This window comes from Trachymyrmex cornetzi, unplaced genomic scaffold (assembly GCF_001594075.2).
Source record: "Trachymyrmex cornetzi isolate Tcor2-1 unplaced genomic scaffold, Tcor1.1 scaffold485, whole genome shotgun sequence".
NCBI lineage: Eukaryota > Metazoa > Arthropoda > Insecta > Hymenoptera > Formicidae > Trachymyrmex > Trachymyrmex cornetzi.
The window spans coordinates 177,144-197,075 of record NW_017299674.1 but is presented as its reverse complement, the minus strand read 5'-3'; the positions used below and the strand labels follow the sequence as shown (position 1 = coordinate 197,075).

General features: G+C 37.6%; 1 protein-coding gene across 1 annotated transcript in view; it reads right to left on the bottom strand.

The window, feature by feature from the left end:
- Positions 1 to 203: 203 nt before the first annotated feature.
- LOC108765357 (band 7 protein AGAP004871-like) overlaps positions 204 to 19,932 on the bottom strand; it is a 32,835-nt gene continuing 13,106 nt past the window's right edge. The window contains exon 3 of the mRNA XM_018514031.1: positions 204 to 902. Within this exon, the coding sequence (XP_018369533.1) occupies positions 804 to 902 (99 nt within the window). The 3' untranslated portion in view covers positions 204 to 803. The remainder of the gene's footprint in view (positions 903 to 19,932) is intronic.

Here is a 19,932-nt window from a genome sequence, read left to right as displayed (position 1 = left end):
TTCATTGATGCTTACTTGCTATATCAAGAAATTCTCTCATATCAATACGGCGAACTTTCCGATATCTATCTACTTTTTGCTGAATTAAATCTTGTTTTTTTTTTATTACTTTCCATGACAATTAGTTGTGAACTCCACAATTATAACTTATTTCGTCGTAGACTCAAGAAGCTGATTGTCAAAAATGCAGTTCGTTCGTTTCGTCTAAGAACCTAACTTAACAATTTATTGATTAATTTTTTGGCAAAGAAAAATAAAACAGAGTCACATAAGGTACGTCTTATTCTGGCCCAAGTCCAGCTTTCCGTTGTTAGGTCGCAATTCAGGCATTTTTCAGTAAGGCATAAGTCTAGCATTCCTTAGTAGGGCATGCCTACGTGTTTCCTGCTCAGATGCCAAGTCAGCATACCTCGACAGGGCGCAATTCCGGCATTATTCATACGTCAGGTTGACCAGATCCAATTTTCTACTCGGGTATTAGTTATACAAACAAATAAGTTCTTTGGAAGAACTATCGCTACTGCTATTGATCTGTAATTAAGCATATTAATATTTTGATTTAGTACGTTTGTCCATCGTATCTATTTTATGGTTGCACTGCCAGTAAAAAGAGAATATATCATAATAGTACTGATAGCACACTCCCCGAACACAGTCTATGGATGTAATACGCAAGCATGTCAAATATACGAATAAATCGCCAAACATCTTTCATAAATCTTCAAAAGTTGTTGATCGTCTTCTCCGTTGTTGTATCCTGCAAAATGTGACGTACGTTTTCTTTCTTTTTCTTTTTCACACAATTATTCCCTCGGTAAAGCTTTCATAAAATATGTCATCATATCGATTGGTAGCGGAAACACGATGGTAGAGTTCTTTTCCGCTGATATTGTATTCAATGTCTAAAATTAAAAGAAAAGAATAAAAGTAAAACAGTTCAAAAATATAAACAACAATGTCTAATTAACAAGATATTCATCCAATAATAATATTAGGTTAGGGAAAAAGTCTTTTTACATGTAGCCAACAGATGGAGATCTGGTCGATTTTTTACGTGCCATTATTTTGTGACGTATTTGATTATATATCGTTGGAAAGGTGTTATTTCATACATTTTGAAATAGATTGATCATAGATTTGAACGATACTGACGCATCCAATCAAATTTGAAAATGAATGAAAATCAGGAACATATCCGACAAATTTTACTTTTTTATTATAAAAAAGGGAAAAACGCTGCGCAAGTCGCAGAAAGAATTTGTCGTGTTTATGGAGAGGATGCTCTAACTAGACAAACAGAAGCGCCGATTTCGAGATGGAAATTTCGATCCTACAGGGCATGTAATATTGCAATAATATTGAAATTACAATATTGCAATAATATTGCAACTTAAGATGCAATATTACGTAAATTATATATGTACATGCATATATATCATATTTTTGTAGTTATTCAAACTGCGCGCCGAAATTTTTCCGGACTTCATCTAACGCAATTAAACTACTGCAATAATATCACAAGTTAAATTAAACTGACAATGTGCTAAAAACCTTATATAAATTTATTGCGAAAAATATTACCTCGGCCGGGACTTGAACCCGGATCTCTTGTATTCCTTACGAGCGTCCTAAGCCATTAGACCACCAAAGCCTTAGTAATATTCTTCGCAATAATCGGTACAATAAGGAAACAACGTCTTTCTTTCAGGCGACGTAATAGGCATTTTAAATTTCTAGTATTGATTGTGTTTCTCACATATACGGTCTAAAACAAAGATATTGTTTAGATTACGTCGCCTGAAAGAAAGACGTTGTTTCCTTATTGTACCGATTATTGCGAAGAATATTACTAAGGCTTCGGTGGTCTAATGGCTTAGGACGCTCGTAATGAATACAAGAAGTCCGGGTTCAAGTCCCGGCCGAGGTAATATTTTTCGCAATAAATTTATTAACAATTTTAACATATTAACATCTTTATAATATATGATGCTTGATGATGGCATCAAATTATTAAATTGCTTGTCAATGAGGTGAAAGTTGTTTCGCGTAAAAGTAGTAAAATATATTTTAAAATAGAACATTTTTGTTTCATATAGGCCCGTTTCTACCACTTTTGCCTTAATCTCCAGTTTAGCCAAACTTTTGTTAAAACTAAATCTAGATTTGGCGCTGATTGGTTTCTATCACCGTTACAATGCAAACGTTTAGCTAAACTTATAACCTATGTGTCATAACTTAAAGAAATTACTAAATCTCAGTCGTTGATTGGTCCAATATTGGTTCTAACAGTATTGTACGGCAACGTGCAGCATCGTGTTATGTGAATACTCGTGTAAGGAACATAACGTTACAAATTAAATTAAAAATGAACGTAGAAGACATAATAAGTAATAAACAACGTAAATGTGCTGCGAATTTTCGGAGGCCGAGAAAATTATTTTAATAGATTTAGCAACTCATTATAAAGATGTGATAGAAAATAAAAGATCTGATATGATAACCTGTAAAAAGAAGGACAAATATTGGAAAGTAATAGAATAAAAGTTTAATAGTACGTCTTCTACTGAATTTCATCAATTGCTCCCTAGGAGATACTGCTTTATTTCTTAAAAAAGAATTATTTGTATTAATTAAAAATTTTTAATTTATATTTGTAATTGTAAATATTCGTAAAATAATTTCAGAAAAAAATTTATTTATAAATTTTTATTTATTATTTATTATTGTTATTATCTTTATTTTTATTTTTATTTATTATTTTTTATTTATAAATTTATTTTATAATTTTTTCATTTACTTGTCAGTCCCGAATTCTAATTCATTTCTAATATTTTCTAAAACTTCTAACACTGATGCTTTACTAAATCGAAATCGCATTTTAAACTATATCGTTCCTCAAAATAATTAATACGTTGTTTAAATCTTCTTTTTCTTCTATTAAATTGTTCAATAATAATATCCTCGTTATCGGAAGATAACAGTACGAGGTTATATGCCATGTTTGACACTAGTAATATTTCTTAACCGCAGTTCAACTGCCTCTAAACAGCCAAAATTGGCCGTTCAATTTAAATTCAGTTTATATACGTTTAAACTTAAGAAAAAAATTGGTAGAAGCCAATATTTTACTAAACTTTGGTTAATCAAACGTCACTAGGGATTAACTTTTTAAACTGCGTTGGTAGAAACGGGCCATAGCAGTCAAAAGACTGTTGTTTTTTTAAACTTTGTTGTTAATAACTTGATACGAATAACGAGCGACGGTTAAAATTCGAGGTGACTTATGGTCATGACCTTAACAACAAATGTGAAGGTCATTGTAATCGGTGAGGTCGTCGGTGATATGTAGTTTTACCAAAATTAGAGATAATTTTATTCCAAATCCTTCGTCATATAATAAAATTATTGTATAAAATTAAATCTTTGAAAAATGAATTAACAAAAACCGCAGTCGCATTTAAAAGTACATTGAAATGTTGGAAAATGTCACGTCTGAAGAATTTGTAATATGTAATGGTGTAAGAGATAACCTCCTAAAAATATCCCGTATCAGAATTGTGACATATTTTTCGAAGATGACTGCAACATGTTCCAAAATTACTCTTTCTGCTGAATGCAGATACTGACAATAAGTGGACTGTGCGGCAATCTTTATAATATGAGTTTACGTGTATATTCAAGATAAGTATAATGTTATGAGTGTGATTTAATTTGGAGTGTTTTTTTCTCAAAAAAACTGACTTACACTACTCAACCAAGTATAGGAAACACTTTCGAACACGCTCAAAATTGCTCAATATTCAGAACACCATAATTCGGTGAAAGGTCATCATAGATAAAAACTCAGAAAACCATTAGAAAGTTTGAAATCTCTACTTTCGATATCATGATATTTCAATCTGACTGATCTTTTATGGAGATATACGGATAAAAATGGGTAGCCGTCAAATCTGAAAAATTTTACTTTTACAAAGGTCTATCCCATTAATGAATAACAATGGAGTCGACATCGAATGGATGTCGATTCGACGTCGAAATCATCGAATTGAAATCGAATCGACGTTGATTCAACATCGATTCCATTGTCATTTCTCACTGTTATGACGTAGAACAAAATTTACAAAAAATGCGATTTACAGCAATCGAAAGAGTGAATCTTTACCAATCAATTTGCTTTTTCATGGGATGTTGTACAATTTTTTTTCACCGAATTATTGAACGTTGAAGCAAAAGTAATCTTTTTTACTTCAACATTCAATAATTCGATGAAAAAAAATCGTACAACGCTCAATAAAAAAGCAATTTGGAGATATAGATTCATTTTTTTGACTGCTCTAAACCGCATTTTTTGGTGAATTTTACTCTACGCCACAGACATTTGTAAAATTTGAACAAAATTTTCACATTTGACGGGTACCTATTTGTTCCTTATAGTTCCGTAAAGGATCAGTCGGATTAAAACATCAATTACCGATATCAACAGTAGAGATTTCAATCTTTAAAATGTTTTTATAAAAATGTCATTACGATCATTTTTGACGAAGTTACTCTATTTTAAAGTTAAAGGATCATTCAGAATTGGCGTTAAAAAGAATAAAATAAAGGTTTACGTATCTTTGCGAAAAATAATTACGAAGCAATATTTGAAATAAGCATTTTAAGGCTTAAAACCACAACTTTAAAATGCTTTAAATCATAGATTCTTAATGGGCGTTATCACCCTCCGGTGGGCGCTGAGATCTAGGGGGCCGTTGTTAGTCTTAAAGGCAATAGAGGGGCGTTGAGGAGCAAATGGGCAAAAGAACACGCCAGAGAAATTTAATTCCCTAATTTTTTTCATAACGAATACTTAAATATTAACTTCATTATACAAATGATACAGTTAAGCATTTTTATAAAAATCTAATATGTCAATCAACTTTCCATACACATTAATTTAAGTTATACGACATAAAAGATTTGTTTTTTTATTATGTGCAATCTTTTTTGGCTAATGTTTTCTTGTACGGAATGATCGAAGTAAATGCATTTGTGCCTGTTTTGCCGGGTTTATTAATAGAGCGCGGACATTCGTGCATGATTTTGTGTCGTGCGCGGAGCACCGCTGTGGGAGTAAATTTTTTATTCGTTTTTGTAATTTTTTTTTGCTTTATTTAGAGATAATTTGTCGGTTATCCGATTTACCAGATTATCCGCGAAGGGAGCGCTGAACAAAAAAAAACTTAGAAAAGGGACGATGAGCCAAAAAAGATTAGAAAATTGTCACGTCCTGGTTTTTCAGAGGCCGTCGCAAGAACGGAAGACGCGGAGGGTCGGGCTCCTTGCGATGGATATGATCCGTCAGAGTGAAAAAGGAAGACAGAAGAGAGTCGGGGCCGAGCGGAAACCTTAACTCCCTTAAAGACGAGTCGCTTCAGCGCGGCGGAGTGATACCCGCGCGAATAAAAAAAAAGGAAAGTAATAAAACAATATGTGACTAGTCGTAGCGATCTTTTTATTATTACAGAGAAAGAGAAAAAAAATATATGACAAAAGACAAGAGAAAAATAGTAAGATCAGCGAGTCAGCGAGGCACCACCCTCACGATATGCGTCACAACCTCTTTTTATGACCCGCGGGAGAATTCGGGAAGTAGGGCGCGACGGCTGCGGACCTGGATGATTTCTGAACACTGGGTGGTACTCAGGCCTCTCCTGCGTTCACCGAGGGTCTGTAAAGATCCGCGGATTGAAAGCCACGACGCGGTGATACTCTTTGATTAGAGAACGCAAGGCCTGCTGTCGTCTGGCCCATGTTGCGCTCCTGCGAACATTGTCTTGCTTGTATTTTTATATGCACGCGGATGAGAGTGCGCGAATAACGCCTTTATACTCTACTCTACGCAACGCGGTGTCGCATCAGGGCTCGAGAGGAAAGAAAAAGAAGAAAAATCGAAATCACTTCGAATCCTTTTCCTTTGCGGCCCAGTAGGACAGGAGTAGGACGAGCGACAGGGGCGAGGGCAAACAAAGTTGAGCGGCGGGGCGCTCTGTTGGAGCGCTTGCTTCTCTCTCGGAAGGCGGCCGCGTGCTCGTGGTCAAGCCCGCGACGATGGGGGTAGGAAGGCCCAGAGCCACTGGACAGAACTCACGTGCCGGCGAAAGTCAGGGAATATGCTGGGGATACGATGATCTATACCGAGGTACGAATCCGGTGGGTGAACGCGGAGGTGTCGCTCGAAAATCGACCTCCTAAGCGTCGATCGGCATTTGGACTGCGCGGGGCGGTGAGGTGAGAGGGATAGCGGAAAGCGGAGCCAACTCGAAAATCGGCCGAAAATTGCATTTCGTCCCGAGTCCTGTTCTAGAACGTTCTGGAATATTCTTTGTTTAATCCGGTAACGGTCGTTGCAATGCTAATAATTCCGAATTTAAGACAAATGCTTTTATTTCAAGTCGTATGAGGGGTTCCAGCAGCGATCCCGACAACGATTCTTGTTCTACGATCATTCTGAATGATTATTTAATTAAGTTATCGCCTTAGATGTATCGGCTCTCGAGTGCGTTGCGTTTATTTCATCAGTTGCGTTTTATTTGCGCAAGTGTCCCCAGCATCTTTTCCGATAGAAATTTGTCAAAATTTTTAGTACTTTATTCCTCTGGTCAGCAATCATCATAACGATATGATGATTGCTAATTAATTAAGTATAGATTTTGAATTACGGGTATTTTTTAGTGTAATGTCGAGAATACTTGGCGCCCACGCTCTGAGCGCAGCTAGGTGTACGCATTATTAGTTTCACTGCTATGCACAGCGCTTTATTTAGATCTAATTAATTACATCAAAAAATGATCCTAATTAAGCTTTAATTCGCGCAGGCGCACTGCGTCAGCAGTTTCATTTGTGCGATCACGTGACTATCGCGTGACATCGCGCTTCGGTTTCTTGGCCTACGTCACGCGTCGAGCATATCGTTGCTATAGCAATGATTTTGGCTTCGCGACCGGCACCGAGATTATCGTTGCTGTAGCAACGATACTTGCATCGTGGCTAGTGATGTTCGTCATTATTAATCTTTTATTATGTCAGACGTTACATAAACTATGCTTTAAATCATGCCTACATACAAAAATTTTATTACAAACGATAATAATTTGAAGTCGATCTTTTAAAATTAAAAAATAAGCTTCAACTTTGATCAGGTATACGGAATACAAAATCTCCTCAGTTCTGTAAAAAAGAGAACAAAATTGTACTTTCTAAAATGACGTAGGCTTTCGATACTCTATAAAGTAAAAAAGATTTTTCTTGAAAAATTTAATACAAATGTCGAAAACTAAAACTTTCTTTCGTGTAAAACATATTCTTTACATTATTATGTGATGTTTTTTTGATAGGGATGTTTGAAGTGCTCCTACCATTTTTTGAAAAATAATTTTTACCGCCGATATTAGCGTTACACAATATAGGGTGGCACCCAGTTGGACAGGGCTCAATTGGACACGAGCCACTCACAGCGCTTGAGACTACAAAGCTCCTAAGCACTGGTCGCTGTGATTGGTGGTGTCCAATCGAGCCGTGATCAATCGGGATCACCACCACAATATGCACCATATGGAGGTTGCCGGTCAGAATTTGCACATGGTGTGCGCGTGCGTGCGGGCGTGCGTGTGTGTGGGGTGGAGATGGACATGTATGTGTACGTAGATTTAATATTGTGTGTTTCCTCCTCTCCGATTAATCACCGCTTCTAGTCGTTGTCGCATGTTTATGCATCTCTGGATTAAAATTATTGGAATTTCATTCCAAGTCTGCCTAAGCGCTTCTCCCAGCTCGTATAAGTTGCGTGGCTGTTCATCGCGGCGGCTTAATCGTTGTTCCATCTTGTCCCAAATGTGTTCGGATTTAAATCCGTACTATTAGTAGGATGACGGAGCAATGTGATGTCACGTCGTTCAATAAAACGCTACGCTACATTTCCCGTATCGAGCCGAGTATTGTCCTGCATGAATATAAAGTTCTGACGTAACTGATACTGAGGGGCAAAACATGAGGCTGGAGAAAATCATTCAAGTATATTGAATGCCTGTGACTGCTGGAGGTGGCAGATTATTAATTCAGTCCGTCTTGTTGATGAAATGCATCCCCATAGCATCACTGAACAGTCGTTATGAGCTCGCATTGGCATAACGTAACATCTCTTATAACGCTCCCTTTGTCGGCGTCAAGTGCACATACGAGCATCATTGCCGTAAAGGTGGAAACGCGACTCATCAGAAAAATAAACATTTCTCCATTGCCTTGCGGTCCAATGAATGTGATTACGTGCAAATTGAAGCCGAGCCTGACGATGCATGAGTGTAATTGTCTGCGTTCAACGGACTCAATAGTTGAGTGAGCGTTCGCTACTACTGACGTATTCTTATAGATTACCTAATCAGCAGATCTGGAAGAATACATCAAGAACAGCGAGCGCTCACTCAACTATTGAGTCCACTGAACGCAGCCATTGACGCTTCTGCACGAGAACAAGAACGAAGGCTCGCCTCTCTTAAACAACGACGAATTGTTTGTACGATGACACGACGCAAAGCAGGATTTTCATTTTGAACATACTATGCAATAATCATTCGTCTTTCCAAAATGTGCCGAATAATTTGTCGATCTTGTCGGACTGTATAGTTACACGATGACGGTCATTTCCTTGATGTCTCGTTTATTGTTCTGTCTCGTGATGTCGAAACTAAACTTCACTACAGAAGCAAACCGACACATTGCGCTACACATAACGCATACAGTACCCTCCTTCCAGAAGAACGATTATGCGAACTTCAGTTACTGGCAAGTGTTTGCGCGACAGAGTTTTAAAAATATGAGTAGTAATACTCGGCCGATTTTGGACCACGGGTACAGCAACCAGTAAGTGGCGTTCGCGTCACTGGGCGAGGGGAAAGACGTCATAGGGGATGCCGTCACAGGGAATGGCGTTGCCGGCGAAGATACTGTCGGATACGCTGCCGATACGCGCTATGTAACGAGAGTAATGTATACAGGCGGGTTCTAATTCACTCTGTTAGTGCGTATATGTACAGTGAGTGCAAAAAATATTCGTAAAAAGAAAATATTTTTTCAAAAACTATTTTTATACAGTAAATATTATCTAGCCAGAAATGAATTATCGAATTGATGTTGAATCAATATCAATACGATGATTTCAACATCAATTTGACGTCGATTCGACGTTTAATTGACGCTCATTTTTTGCTGGGTAATTAACAATTTATTCGTAAAGAATAAAATAGATTGAATTATTGTTGAGGCTTCCACGGGTGCTTTCTATATAAACATTATGCGTTTCGCGGATTTTCTCCGTGTCCAGATCCATTCTTGGAATGCTAACGTTTAGTGAACCTTGCAGTCCACTTCATCAGGGCGAGGAGCAGCCTGATACTGAAAATAGATTGTATATTTTTTAAATACCCAATTTCCTTGCTTTCTGAATTATTCCCATGACTTTGAGGCGTTTTGAAATGACTTTTTGAGTCACTCCCAATGATTGTGCCAATTTTTCTTGATTTTGACACGAGTCTTGATCAAGTAATCCCTTCAATTCTGCATCTTCGAAAACCTTCTCTCTTCCACCGTTATGCCGGTCTTCGACGTCAAAATCACCGTGCTTGAAGCGTTGAAACCACTCACGACACGTTCTTTCATTAATAGCGGCCTCACCATAAGTATTTGAGAGCATTCGATGAGCCTCAGCCGCAGATTTCTTCATATTGAAGCAGAAAATTAAAACCTCCCGCAAATGAGAATTTGGCTCGTAAACTAACATTTTCAATAGAGAATATCTTTATAATGCAGATACAAATCGACTAATGTTTCTATGGGGTTATGTTGACAGATGCCCAAGTTTATTGTATGAGTTCTATGATATATTTATTTCGACCATCACTTACCGCTAAAGCCATCTATAGGAAAACGGCGGAAGCAAAGTTGTACACCTAATATATATATCAAAAAAATGTGTATTAATTATAGAAAATATATCATCTGAAAAATAAGCAAAAATTAAAAATTCTACTGAATGCTCAAAAAGTATTCGTACAGTCGAAAAATTTAGCTTCTAAAATCAAGAATATATGCGAAGCTCATTTGTTAATGTAAGAACAGAATGTATTCATTATATAAAATTGCTAATTAATGTTTATTTTCTACTAATAAGGCTTTGTTTATAAAAAATTTCCTTGTACGAATACTTTTTGCCCTCACTGTATATGCGTTCCGTGCGTGCGTGCGTGTGTGTGTAAGAGAAGAGTCAGGGAAGGGAAAGTGCATCTTAGACGCTGGGTCCGAGAGAGAGAAACGCGTTACCAGGGTCCGTTTTAGAGGGGGAAAGGGATTTCGTTCCTTCTCTCTCTTGCATTCTTCTTCTAAACCGTTGCTGTTCCCATCTCTCTGTCTCTCTCTCCCCCGCCCCCCCCCAACCGTTGTATTAGGGGTGCGTTCCGTTTCTCGCATGATGCGCATAATGCGTCGTATATCCTTGTTGCTCACCAAATGTTAAACAAGGACAATGGATGCATCATGCGCATCATACGCGATACGGAACGCACATTAGGTGTTAAACTGGGTGGCACCCAGTTGGACACGGCTCAATTGGACACGAGCCACTCACAGCGTTTGAGACCACAAAGCTCCTAAGCACCGGTCGCTATGGTGTCCAATCAAGCCGTAGTCAATCGGGATCACCCCTGTTAAACTTAATTCCTATCGTTTTTTTGTCTCGAAAATCGATTTGTTTCGAAGGGAAGATGAAGGAATATCTTAATCAAAGTAATTTCCTCCTTTTTCTGCTACTTTTTCCCATCTCTCCGGCAACAGGGCGATCCCACGACGGTAGAACGCGGTGTCTTTCGAGGCGATCCATTCATCCACCCATTTTTGGACTTTGTTGTAACTGGAGAAGTGTATGTCCGTAAGTGCGTGTTGCATCGATCGGAAGAGATGGTAATCCGACGGTGCCAAGTCTGGAGAGTACGCTGGGTGCGGCAGAACTTCTCATTCAAGTTCTCGAAATGTATGCTTCACACTTTTCGCGACATGCGGTTGAGCGTTATCACGCAACAAAATGACTTTGCGTCAATTGTTGGCTATCTTTTTTGCATCAATTCGTCATTCAATCGGTATAATTGCTGTTTGTAGCGATCAGCTGTAACGGTTTCATTTGGACCCAAGAGTTCGTAATACAGCACATCTTCCTGGTCCCACCAAACGCACAGCAAGGTCTTATGCCCGTGAATATTCCTCTTCGACGTTGAAGCGGATGGTAGGCCGGGGTCCATCCATGATTTTTTCCGCTTGGGATTATCAAAATAAATCCATTTTTCATCGCCAGTCACGATGCGCCACAAAAAACTTCTTTTTCTTTGCCTGGCAAGCAAAAAAGTCGCAATAGTCAAACGATTTGAATTGGCACTTTCTAACAACTCATGTGGTAGCCATCTCCCTTCCTTATGGATCTTTCCCATGGCATGCAAGCGTTTTGAGACGGCCATTGGAGTAACATTTAACTGTTTCGACAACTCTAAAAGCGTTTGAGCTGAATTATCTTCAAGCAATTCTTGCAGCTCGACATCTTCAAATTTTTTCGGCTGTCTTGGATGTTCTTTGTCTCTCACATCAAAATCACCGTTTCGGAAGCGTTCAAACCAAACTGTACATGTTCTTTCCGATGGAGTTTCATCACCATACACTTCGAATAATAAGCGATGCGCTTCAGCTGCGGTTTTCTTGAGGTCGAAATAATGAAGAAGCACATGTCGGAAAAACAGCTTATCGCGATACATTTTCAATCGATTGGAAAATCTCTTTGGCGTCGAGAAATCTAACCTGTGAGGATTGAATCACTTTCGGCGATGTCTAAACTACAAAAGACATATAACTTCAGCGTTCGAGCCAGCACCCTCTAGTAGCGAACGATAGGAATTAAGTTTAACACCTAATAGAATGCAGTTCTCTATGTCTCACTTTGCGGTCCTATACTTACCATAGTATTCGCGCTCTCTCTCCTACCCATTGCGCTCTCTCCAACTCTCATGTTCTCTTTTCTTCTTTCACACGCGATTTTATTAAATAGATATGGTATTTGTTTTACAATTTTTTTAAATGACGATTTGCCAATGATTTTAATTTAGCAACTAATTATAATAATATTTTTAGTAATGTAATAGAAATAGCTAAGCGTTCCTAATTATCAAACCATTATAAACTATTATTGAGTAGCTGTCGAACACTTATTGAACTATATCGTACTACTTCTATTGAACAGTTATCGTATTATTAATTAATTCTTAACTATAGGGAAAGGAGAAAGATTCGTTTTCACTCGCCGTAAAAAAAATAGGAACGTGCGGGTCTCGAAGTTACGTGACAAGTAGATGATGTTATAAAAGCGGAAAAGATATTTTAGGATTGTGAAGTAAATCCAAACAAAAATATAGATTAGAGAGAATTATGATCTTTTTATTATTCAATTTTTATTTTAATGATTTGATTATCTTATTTGAGGAAATACCGCTTGCTTTCGTATCACATATAATTCTAATTCGTTGAATAGAGGCAAGAGGAAGAAAGGAGATTGAAAATAATTTAAAAAATTGAGTAATATATTACGTATCATATTATACATTTTCTTTTAGAAACATTAATTGATTTCTTACGTTAAAAATAAAAATGTTTACATACATTGCAGTGTATACAATTTCATCAGAAGCATACTTATTGATTCGCACTCTACGAGTGCAATTTTAATAATATTTTAGTGGTATAAATTGATCAGCTGAACGTGCTTTCTTATTAAGTAATTTAATGTCACAGAGACAGAGTCGCGAAAAGCGTGAAGCAGGCACTTCTAGAGCTTGACTGGGAAGTTCTCCCGCATCCAGCGTACTCTCCAGGCTTGGCACCGTCGGATTACCATTCTCTTCCGATCGATGCAACACGCACTTACGGACACACACTTCTCCAATCACAACGAATTTTTATTTTATGAATTAATAAATAATATTTATAATAATTAAAATTTAATATGTTGAATTTAGTAATTTATATAATAATAAAGATAAATATATAGTGCCAGCAATAGCAGTTAGACTTATTTTATGAGTAAATTTAGTTAGTTAATATTAAAGAAGATTATTTGATAATGTATTTAATTGAAAATTTTTTTATATGGTGAAATATGTATAATTTTATAAAAATTTTACGAAAATGGATGGGTGAATGGATCGCCTCGAAAGACACCGCGTTCTACCGTCGTGGAATTGCCCTGTTGCCAGAGAGATGGGAAAAAGTAGTAGAAAATGGAAGAAATTACTTTGATTAAGGTATTCATTCATCTTCCCTTCGAAACAAATTAATTTTGGAGACGAAAAAGCGCCAGGAATTAAGTTAACACCTAATAATAATTGCCAATTATAACTTGGATATATCACTGAAAAATGTAAAATAAGGAGTACCGATTAAAGAGATTTATGGTAACATTACTGATTCAGTCGGTTAAGCTCACTATATACGGTAAAGATTCAATAGAATGTAAAGCTTCTAAAAATTTGTGATGAAAATCACTATTTAAAAAGAGACTTATGGTACTCTTATTACATCATTTGCTCTGTGAACAACGGTAGACCGCTTCTACTATGTAGAGCAGATTACTACTAGTTTTCCAGAGTACCATATTTGAAACGTCTCACGCTATGAAATATTACGTTCCAATTCAACAGGATGAGACGTGCAAGACATAGTAAGCTAATTTAATTTTTATAAAATTTTGCTTATACATTTTATACGTTATGTTTTTTTCTAAGATCTGTTTACGTGTTTTTCTTTTTTTCCTACAGCGCATTTTCTCATACATCTTCGAAATCTCGCTACATATCTCATATCTTGATGAGAAGATATGTGTTGACATTGACAGCGTATAAGTTCCTGAACATCGGAATCGTTGTGGAACCTACGTCTCGTGTAGAAATTGCGATCGGCAACAATCGAGGAAACCGCATAATCTTGCCTCATGCTATGTGGAAGACGTTCATCGAAAGACACGTGGATATCGAGCGATTAATATAGTCAACTATCCTATTATTGTTATCACCGATTCAAGATCTGAATGTAAAACTTGTTAAAATATGTGATACAAATAACGTAAAATTGTTATTGTATGGTACACGCTTACATGAAATCAACAACAATCTCTTCAGCATTCCTTCTTCATATCTTTGTGACATTAAATTACTTAATAAGAAAGCGCTTTCGGTTGATCGACTTATACCACTAAAATATTATTAAAATTGCGCCCGTAGAGTGTGAATTAGTAATATATGCTTCTGATGAAATTGTATACACTGCAATGTAAACACTTTCATTTTTAACCCCTTGAGTATCAGTGACGCACATATGCGCAGAAAAAAGTCGTGCCATTTTCGTCTCATGACGCATATGTGCACATTTGAAAAAAAACATGTTTATACTTCATCGATTCGACTGTAATTTGTTAAATCATGGTTTTTGAGGTCGCTGAATCCGAATCTGAAATCGGATTTTCAAAATTCAAAATGACGGATCCAATATGGCGGACGCAAATTCGAAAAATGGTTTGATTTCTACAAAAATTTGTATCTCCAATTTGTAAACCATGAATGGTTTGCTGAATTTTTATTCGTCATAATGTATCCGAATTTTAGATACCTAGAGTCAGGACTCAAATTCTAAATTCGCGATCACGAACATCTAGAGATACAAATTTTTGTAGAAATCAAACCATTTTTCGAATTTGCGTCCGCCATATTGGATCCGTCATTTTGAATTTTGAAAATCCGATTTCAGATTCGGATTCAGCGACCTCCAAAACCATAACACTAAAATTATAGGATAAATCAATGAAAATTTTTTTCCAAGACAAAAATGGCACGAAAAGCTGATTTTCGCCTGACAGCTAAGGGGTTAACGTAAGAAATGAATTAATGTTTCCAAAAAAATGTATAATACGGTACATAATATATTACTCAATTTTTTTATTATTTTATTTTTTTAAATTATCGATCTCCTTTTTTCTCCTTTCCTCTATTCAGCGGTTTAGAATTATATATGATAAGAAAGCGCGCGGTTTTTCCTCAAATAAGTTAATAAAATTATTAAAATAAGAATTGAATAATAAAAAGATTATAATTCTAATCTCTATTTTCTTTTGGGTTTCCTACACAATCGTAAAATATGTTTTCCGCTACCTTCTATGACATCCTTTACTTGTCACATAATTTCGAGACCTACACGTTCCTGTTTTTTCTCATCGCGAGTGAAAACGAATCTTCCCTCTTTCCCTATAGTTAAGAATTAACTGATAATACGATACCTGTTGAGTAGTAGTACAATGTAGTTCAATAAGTGTTCGACAGCTACTCAATAATAGTTTATAATGGTTTTATGATTAGGAACACTCAGCTATTTATATTACATTACTAAACATAATATTATAATTAGTTGCTAAATTAAAGTCGTTATTTTAAAAAATTATAAAACAAATACCATATCTATTTAATAAAATCGCGTGTGAAAGAAGAAAAGAGGTGTTAAGTAGTTATTGCTGATCTGCGCATCAGGAGACACAAGGATTGTGGTTGTTTAGGAAAATCTATTATTAGTGAGTTCAGTGCGTGTATAGAAAACAACTTTATTGCTGGGTCTCGTTACAACGACCATTAAAAAGGAACAAAAGAAACGAATGGTTATGGCGCTGAAAAGAGGACTGCCAACTGACAAAAAATGCCCTCTTTACACATGCGTGAAACGCGCGAAGCTCTCTTATAGTAACATTTTAAATGGAACCCGCTATATTTAAATCATCTTGTGATTCAGACTCAACATTTCCGCTGCTTAAGCGTTTCACGCATCCATCTGTTAAATTTGACATCACGCACAAAGTTTTAAAACGATCTCTAGGAAGAGCTTTTGTATATACATCCGTTCGCTGCAGATTTATCGGAATGTAACGCACTATCAATTCATTTACCTCTACCTTTTCACGCAGAAAATGATTTCGGATATCTATATGCTTTGTTCTTTTATGATAGACTGGATTCTTCACTAGCTGAATCGCAGACTGATTATCTATAAAGAGAGCGGTAACTTCTTTACATTCATATCCGATGTTACTCATTAATTTGCGAAACCACATGGCTTTCTTTGCCGCCGCTGCAACAGCCACGTATTTCGCTTCTGTTGTGCTCAACTAATTTTTGTCTTTGTGATGGCCATATCACCGGACCGCTTGCGAGCATAAAAACATATCCGGTTGTTGAACTGTGTTTCTATCACCTACAAAGTCCGCGTCCGAATATCCTTTTAATACAAAATTATTCCCGCGGCCTTTGTAGGTGATTCCGACATCTACGGTTCCAATCAATATTTGAAAATACGCTTCACCGCATTCCAATGACTTTTGTTATGTTTGGTTAGAAATCGGCTAAAGACGTTACCGGAGAAGGTTATATCGGGTCTTGAAACTACTGTTAAAAACTTCAAGCAACCCACCACTTCTCTGTATGGGATGCATATTGTTTCCGATTCATTATTTTCCGCGGGAACGAGTACTGCATGTGGATCTACGGGTATGCATACTGGATTCGCCTGACACGTATCGAATCGTTCAATGATTTGTGTTATATATGCTCTTTGGTGAATCCGCATCGTTTTTCTGTCCCAATCGCGCTTTATCTGTAAACCAACGAATGTAGATGCATCATCTACAGTAATCTCTCGAAAGTTTTTCTTAATTCGTCTACAACAGTGTCAAGAATTTCTCGAGATTTACATGCAATTAGTCCATCGTTCACAAACAATGCCAAGTACACATGTTCATTTCTTATTCTACCAATAAATATGCACTTTTTAGATTCGCACGGCATCAAATTGAATTTTCTTAGAAAACTCGTGAATGTCAAATTCCAACACTTCGCGGCTTGTTTGATACCGTAAATCAACTTGTTTACACGATACATCAACACACTTGGATCTCCCCTGACTTCCAATCCTTCGAGCACTTTCAAGTAGAGCTTTTCTTCCACTTCCCCGTACAAAAATGCTGTCTTGATATCGAACTGAATCAACTAACGAGATCCAGCTGCGCTGACACAGCCAGAAACACCCACAAGAAGTCAAAACGCACCATTGAAGTAAAGGTCTCGATATAATCGGTACTTTATTTTGATGGAATCCACACGTCACCAGCCGCACCTTGAATGTTGATTTGTCCGGATTCGTCTTTCAGAATTTTGAATAGCCACTTGATGTCCAGAAGTTTCTTAACTCGATCCATCGGAACAATCGACCATGTGTTTCGGTTATGTGCTTCCAGCTCTTCACGTATTGCCAGCTTCCATTGTTCGGAACTTGACCCAGTTATTGCTTCCGCGAACGTCAATGTAGTATATTCAGTCATTTATTTCATATCTCGCCGACGGTTTGATGTTTTCACAATTCCTCAATGTGCTTCGTCTATCTACCATTGAAGTGGGAACTACTAGTTGTTCTTCTTCTTCACTATTGCTTCTCTCAATGCGCTCATTGTACTTCTGTTGAGAACTGTCTTCGTCATCGCAATAACTATTTCCGGCTCCTTCGTTTTTTTTGTAACCTCACTATCGTATCATCATTATCGTTCGATGACAGGTTTCCTTAATTAGTCTGCTCAAGGAAGGTAACGCGCCTAGATACAGTTATGGACTGCTTGTCCGGATCAAACAACCTGTAGTTGGTTTAATCACTTTCATAACCGATCGCCACTAGCCGCTTCGCTCTTGGATCAAGTTTCTTGCGTTTTTCCTGAGGGATATGCATACGTGGTAGATCCGAATACTTTGACATGCGTTAGGCCAGGTTTCCTGCCGTACTATACTTCGAATGGAGTATATCTGCTTTAGATTTTTGCAAGAGGGGGCGCGGTTCAGAACTTAGACTGCTGTGTTGATGGCCTCGGCCCTCAGCGTCTTCGGCAAATTTTTCTACATGATCATTGGTCTTGCACTTTCCATAATTGTACGATTCTCGCGCTCCGACTTTCCGTTTTACTCTGGAGTGTACGGAGCAGAGTTCTCCATTTTTATTCCGCGTAACTTGAGGTATCGCCGCATATCTTTATTGCAGTATTCGCGGCCGTTCTCGGTGTGGAGGACTTGCAACTTACGTCCGAATTTATTCTCCACCGACTGATTAAACTCTTTGAATTTTTCGTAGACTTCACTTATATGCCGCATAAAGAACACGTGTCTATAACCTGATGCTTCGTTCACGAATGTTGCGAAAAATCTCACGCCGCGAATCGATGGTACTGGCATCGGTCCGCACACGTCGGGGCGTGCAAATTCACCTGGACGCTATCTTGTTCTGTCATTTGCATTTTTGAACGGCAATTTGTGCAATTTTCCGAGTTGACAAGCATCGCAGAAAATATCTTTTGTGTTCGTGAGCTTTACTCTGTTCACTACATTATGTTCCACCATTTCACGCAGCATTCTTTGATTCACCGAGCCGCTCGTGCCACAGCCTAAGACTCGTCGAAATGTTCGCTTCCGGAGCCGCGCGTGACTCGCTCACATGAAAGAACATGCGATAAACATCATTGTCTTCTTTTACACCATTTGCGTAAATTAGACCGTCTCTCATGAATGCACGCAGTCGTCTTTGAACCACATTTTATAGTCGCCGTTGGTAACAACGCTAACCGAAAGTAAATTATTTTTCAAGCCGGGCACGTAAAACACGTTGCAAATCACCGTACTTTCCTACTGTTCATTAACAAGTCTTTTTATGTGTACGTTTCCGACTCCGCGCACATCACACTCGGCGTCGTCTCCAAGTTTTACTTTCTCTCCACTTATTGACCGGTAATCAGAAAGTCACTCTTTACGAAAAGTAATATGGCGGGATGATCTGCTATCGGTCATCCATATATCACTTCCATCGACCTTCAATAATTGCTGTACTTTCTTCTTGGCTGGCGCTCAACTCGCGTCGCTACTTGTTAGTACGAAAGTACAATTTCCAGATGATCCGCCCGAAGATATTTTTGATTCTTTTTCTTCGTTGTCGCGTTTCTTCTTCCTGCATTTTCGAGCGTAATGCCCCTTTTTCTTGCAGTAAAAACAGACATTCTTACTTTTCTTCCTTTTGTTCTGATTTGACGAAGGACCGTCCTTTTGCTTTTCAGAATTTCTCTTCTTGCTGATATTAACCGCGGCAAGGGCACTTGCAGTGACGTCGTCCGCGCAATGTTGACTCTCTTTCATGATGAGCCTTTCCAACAGATTGTCGAGTGTCTGTTTTCCTTCCTCCACACTGTCCCACGCAGTTCTGAATGCACTGTACTTATGCGGGAGGCTTCCTAGAATCTTCGCCATAATTGATACATTATCTATATTTTGGCCAATATCTTTCAGCTATTGCGCGAGGTTCAGTACTTTTGTGAAATGTTCCACGACGGAATCTTCAGAAGCCATGCGATATCCATGAAACACCTCTGTCAAGCTAGCAGGACCAAATGAGCAGAATCGAAAAAGACCTTTCGAACTATTTAGTGCTCATTTTGTGCTAATTTGTGCTACAAAAGACAATTTTGTACCACGTGCCGTTTAGAAGAAACGTGTGGCGCTGCCAGCTTAATATCAAGTTAGCAGGATCACAAAAAAAAAAGAAAAAAAGGGAAATAAAAATAGATTTGAATAGTATTGATTTTGTGATAATTTGTGCTATCAAAAAAAAGTTAATATATTGATCCATTTCTCAAGAACCAACCCCTAACTGAATTATATCCTATTAGGTTCAAGAGTAAAGTACCCTTCGCCACGAGCAGAATCAATCGCTACTTACACAATAGAAACGTTATAATTCGTGCTGCCA